Source organism: Penaeus chinensis, chromosome 16 (assembly GCF_019202785.1).
Source record: "Penaeus chinensis breed Huanghai No. 1 chromosome 16, ASM1920278v2, whole genome shotgun sequence".
NCBI classification, from domain to species: domain Eukaryota; kingdom Metazoa; phylum Arthropoda; class Malacostraca; order Decapoda; family Penaeidae; genus Penaeus; species Penaeus chinensis.
Window position 1 is genome coordinate 37,688,363 of NC_061834.1, and position 5,000 is coordinate 37,693,362.

The following is a 5,000-nucleotide window of genomic DNA, read 5'->3' on the forward strand; positions in this document are numbered from 1 at the left end:
TCCTATTATTTTTCTCTCTCCTTTTCCCCTTCTTTTCATGTTTCTTCTTTTTCCTCTTTACTTTCTTCCCATCGTGTTAAGGGGGAGGGAGGACGAAGAAGAGACGGGGAGAGAAAAAGGGGAGAAGGAGAAGAGGAAGAGGGAAAGGGAGAGGAAGAAGGGGGGGAGGGGAGAAGGGAGAGGAAGAGGGGTCGTTACAGGTCATGACTGGTCGTTCAGGTCGTTCCTGTCGCTTCTTGTCGTTCGAAGGTGCGCGAGTTACGGATCGGAAAAAAGAGGGAGAGGGAGAGAGAAGGAGAGGAAGAAGGGAGGGGGGATAGGGTAGGGAAGGAAGGTAAGGAAGAGTAAATGAGGGGGGGGAGGGAATGAGAGAAGGAGAAGGGAAGGAGGAAGATCCTCGGGGGGAGGGAACAGGATTGAAAAGGAAGGTAAAGCAGGGAGGGGGGGGGGGGGGGCAAGGGGGAGTGAGATACTTGGGAAACGAAGTAATTGAAAGGTCTCTTTCCGGGGCGCGAACTTGAGGCTCCTTCGGGGCTGAACAGGGAGTGATTTAAAGGCACCGGAGCGGAGCGTCTGCGGGAGGCTTACGCGGCTTCTTCTTCGTCTTGGTGTTTTTCATGTGCTTTTTCTTCTCTTTTTTCCTCATGCTGTTCTTTTTTATGATTTTTCATTCACCTCCGTTTCCACCAAGTCTTATTTCTCCTCCTCCTCCTGTTTTTCCTGTTTTTCTCTCTTCTTTCTCTTCATCTTCCTTTTCCTCTTCCTCTTCCTCTTCCTTTCCCTCTTCCTCCTGCCTCATTCCTCACCTCCTTCTCTCCTTAAGCCTAAGGAGGTTCACTTCCCCGCCATAAATCCGGGCGTAGCGGCTGGTGCGGAACCGAGTGACAGATGCGGGCGGGCGGGCGCGTGCGTTCGTCCTGTCAAATCGGCCCAAATGGGACAGGCTTTTTTTTTTTTCTCTTCCTTTTTTCTTTCTCATGCTTGTGTTCTTTATATTTTTTCTCTGTTTCTATCTTTCTCTCTCTCTCTCTCTCTCTCTGCCTCTTTCTCTTTTTCTCTCCGCCACTCACTCCCTCTCCCTCTCCCTCTCGCTCCCGTTCCCTCTCGAGTGGTCCTCTGGGACGAAGACGGCAGGAAATTGGTCTTGTATGAGGCGTAAAGAAGTAAGCTGGGGGTCCCTGGGGGGGACTTGAGAGCTGCAGGGGGTGGAGGGCGAGGGGGAGGGAGGAGAGTGAAGGGGGTGCCGCGTTCCGGCCGGTGCAGGCGCGCGGATCCGTTGTTGGCCTGAGTTATGGAGCGGTGTGATTGCTTTGGAAGTGTAAACGCTTGGAGGAAATGGATGTGTTTTTGCAGCTTGTTTCCCTTTAGATTTACCTGAGTCTCTAGCGTTGGGTTGTATTCATGTTCGAAATCCCTTTTCTATAACAGATTTTGTCTTCCTTTCCAGGTGCAGCTGACGATCCGGACGCTGCCGGAGCTGCCCGCCGGCGCCAAGTACCAGTGCGTGTGGGGGTCGGCGCCCCCCGCGGACGCCCTGGTCACGGCCACGGGGCTGACGTGCATGACGCCCGCGCGCGCGTTCCGGCCGCCCATCCCCCCGCACCACGACCACGTGCTGGTGCCGCTGGCCGTGCGCTCCAGCGAGACCAACAAGGACTTCGTGTCGCGCAACTTCGCCTTCTACGACTGCAGCCGCCACAACACCTGCGGCAGCTGCGTCAGGAGCGACTGGGCCTGCAACTGGTGCGTCTACGAGAACACGTGCACGCACAACGCGTCCACGTGCAGCGGTAACGTCGTGTCTGGGGAAAACGTAAGCATCCTGCAGCTGCTGAGAGAGGTGTGTGGGCCGGGGTGATGTGCATGGCCAAGGGCGCTCTCTCGCCGCCTCTAAACTCCGCTAACGCTCGCCTTCTCCGCCACGCTGCGCCGCTGGCTGTAGCTCGTAGCTTCTCCGCACCTCCCGCCCGCCGGCGCCGCTCGGCCCGAGGGCGCCTTAGCACCAGACCGTCATCACGTAGGCACTAACACCCATCCATAGAGATAACACCCGAATCTTAGCTTCTCTCGTGGCAATAAACTCCAGCTTCTCTCTTCTAAGTCTTTCAGTCACTCTAGATTCCCCGCAAAGACTTGCGGGACTCCTGCCGGTGCCTCGCCGACGAGACGCACCGCCGCAGCTTCCTGTAGGCTCTCTTGAGGAACCGCCTGCCGCTGGACCTCTTAGGCTCTCTTAGGCATGGCGCCGCTCCCTGGGGCGGCGCCAATGCTGGCGCTCCGAGGCTTCCTTTGCGCTTCCTTGCTTAGTTTGCGCAGCCCTCGGTTTCCGTAGAAGCTCTCTCGGAAATCAGCGAGAGAGGATTTTCCTTTGTTGCGTTGGCCGAACGCTCGCTTTCCATTACGTTGAGCAGCCGATGGCACTGGCCCTTTGGTCCAAGTGCCGTCGGCCATTCTGCGGAGTGACTGTGGTGTGCCTGGTGACTGCGGAGAGCGATTGTTGCATGCAGTGTAAAGGGTCTGAGCCTTCAGTTCTGTTTTGGTTGGTGGCTGGACTAGACTGCTGTAGACGTAGGCTTAATTAATCTCCCTTCTTTTGTTTTTATTCCAAACTGATATGACATTTGGAGATATAAAGTTTCCACTGGCTGCTTTATTTAATCAATTTGGATTTTCCACATCAGAATCCCGCGCAGCTCGCCTCGCACGGCTCCGGCTTCTGCCCGCGCTTCTGGCAGGACCAGACGCCGCTGCTGGCCGCCGACGGCGCCAAGAGCGAGCTGCAGCTGCTGGTGGAGAACCTGCCGGTGCCGCGCGTGGGCCAGCTGGGCTTCCAGTGCGTGGTGAGCATCGAGGGCGCCACCATGCTGGTGGGCGCGCGGGTCATGGGCGCCGCGGACGAGGACGACGGCGGCCTCACGCCCACCACGACCGCCACCAGCAGCCACCTGTACCACCGGCGCGTGCAGCGCGTGGTGTGCGAGGCCACGGTGTACCGCTACGAGTCGGGCGAGGGCGAGTACGAGGCCCGCGTCACGCTGGTGTGGAACCGCGACCACGTGGTGGACGCGCGCCCGCTCACGCTCTACAAGTGCGGCGTGCTGGGCGCCCACCGCGGCCACCACGACTGCTCGCTCTGCGTCACGCGCCACCCGCGCTACCGCTGCACCTGGTGCGGCGCCGCCTGCAGGTACGCGCCCCACTGCCCCTCGCTCACGGGCGTCGCCGCGGCGTCGTCGGCGGGCGTGGCGGCGAGACCGACGATGTTCGGAGGGCGCGTGGATGCGAACGACGCCCGCCTGGCCCAGTGCCCGACGCCCAGGATTGACGTGGTAAGTACCTTCACCTTTTGCCCTTGCGACCGAGACGCGACGTAGGTGGCGTGGGTGGCGGCACCGACGCCCACGCCACGCCGTCGGAGTCAGTGTATTTTGATAAGAATTCCATTCGTACTTTATTCCTACGACCCCGTTCGGGATATTTATTCCTTTTCCTCACATTCCTGTCGCGTCGTCTTCGTCGGGAAGTTTGCCTGTCTCCCTTTCCGATCCTCTGCAATATTGAACACGCCCTGCCCCGGGAAGAGGAGAAACAAGTAGTAGTAGTAGTAAAGAAGAAGAAAAAAAAGGAACTGATGAAAATTTGATGAAGGAGGGGAAGAAGACGCTCGCGAGGACGTGGCAGCCGTTTCTTATGGCGTCGCTCGAGGGGAGACTATTTTTTTTCCTTTTTTTTCAAGATTATAATTTTCTTGGAACGTGGGGGCAATTAAACGCCGTACACATTTCCCTTTGCTTACGGGGAGATCTCGAGGCGAGGGCGGAAGGAGGGTCGTGAGGAAGGGAGGAGATAGGAAGAAATGAGAGTTTAAAAAAAAAAAAAAATATTCTTCATATTCCTTCCTGCCTTCCTCTTCCTATACTCCTTCCTCCCTCTCCCCCCCCCCCCTTTCTCTCTCTCTCTCTCTCTCTCTCTCTCTCTCTCTCTCTCTCTCTCTCTCTCTCTCTCTCTCTCTCTCTCTCTCTCTCTCTCTCTCTCTCTCTCCCTCCCTCTCTCTCCCTCCTCCCCCTCCTCCCCCTCCTCCCCTCTCTCCCTCCCTCCCCCTCTCTCAGTCGTCGAGAGCGGAGTCGTCTCCCGTGGTCGTAAATAAAAACAGTAGGAAGAAGAAAGTTTCAAGTTTTCAAATCTGTCCCTCAACTCCCCTTTATCCCCCCTCCCCCTCTATCCCCTCCCCCTCTATCCCCTCCCCCTCTATCCCCTCCATCTTACACCTCCCCCTCCTCCTCTTCCCCATTACTTAATTGAAGTTTAATACGACAGAGAGAAACAGCAGCTTGAGGGTTTTCCCCCCACCTCCCTCTGCTCTTAAAACACACGCACTCGCTCTTTTCTCTTTTTCAATTTTTGTTTTTGTTTGTCCACCCTCTATCTCACTTTTTTCTCTTTCTTGCTCTCTTTTTTATCTTTGTTTATCTATCTCTGTTTCCATCTCTCCTTCCCAACATTCCGGTCCTTCCTCTCTCCATACTCCTCCCCCCTCTCCCATCCCCCCTTCCTCCCCCCCTCCCACTTCCCTCCTTACGGCAGATTCGCCATAAATCTCGAGAGGAACATCTCGTATAAGCGGAAGAGACAGGTTTGCTTGGCGCGGCGTGGCAGTGTCATGGAAATGTTCTGGTCCTGTTCTTTTCCTCTCCATCCTCTCCTTCTCTCTCTCGTCCCTCTTCTCTTCTCGTCCCTCGTCTCCTCTCTTTCCTCTTCTCATCTCCTCCCTTTTCTCCTCTCTTCTCGTTCTTTGTATCCTCTCGTTTCTTCTTCCTCTCGTCTTCGTTCCCCCCTCTTCCCTCCTTTCTTCTCCTCTCTTCTCTCCCTCCCTCCCTCCCTCCCTCCCTCCCTCCCTCCCACTTTCTCTTCCTCTTATCTTCCTCTTCCTCTTCCTCTTCCTCTTCTCTTCCTCGCTCGACGCTCGAATGGCAAAGTTTGGACAGTTTGGCATTGTTTTG

At 56.3% G+C, this 5,000-nt stretch overlaps 2 protein-coding genes across 2 annotated transcripts in view; one reads left to right on the forward strand and one right to left on the reverse strand.

Annotated features, from left to right (window-relative positions):
* LOC125033313 (plexin-B-like) overlaps positions 1 to 646 on the reverse strand; it is a 20,426-nt gene extending 19,780 nt beyond the window's left edge. The window contains exon 1 of the mRNA XM_047624696.1: positions 561 to 646. Within this exon, the coding sequence (XP_047480652.1) occupies positions 561 to 646 (86 nt within the window). The remainder of the gene's footprint in view (positions 1 to 560) is intronic.
* A 645-nt stretch (positions 647 to 1,291) lies between these two features.
* LOC125033314 (plexin-B-like) lies at positions 1,292 to 3,389 on the forward strand. The gene is made up of 3 exons (XM_047624697.1): positions 1,292 to 1,318; positions 1,448 to 1,813; positions 2,682 to 3,389. The coding sequence occupies exons 1-3, from the start codon at positions 1,292 to 1,294 to the stop codon at positions 3,372 to 3,374; spliced, it is 1,086 nt and encodes a 361-aa protein (XP_047480653.1). The 3' UTR covers positions 3,375 to 3,389.
* The last annotated feature ends 1,611 nt before the right edge of the window (positions 3,390 to 5,000 follow it).

Coding starts and splice junctions, on each gene's coding strand:
- LOC125033314 (XM_047624697.1), top strand. CDS start 1,292: ATGGAGCGGTGTGATTGCTTTGGAAGT. Junction 1,319..1,447: donor GGTGTGATTGCTTTGGAAGT/GTAAACGCTTGG, acceptor CTTCCTTTCCAG/GTGCAGCTGACGATCCGGAC. Junction 1,814..2,681: donor ACGTCGTGTCTGGGGAAAAC/GTAAGCATCCTG, acceptor TTTCCACATCAG/AATCCCGCGCAGCTCGCCTC.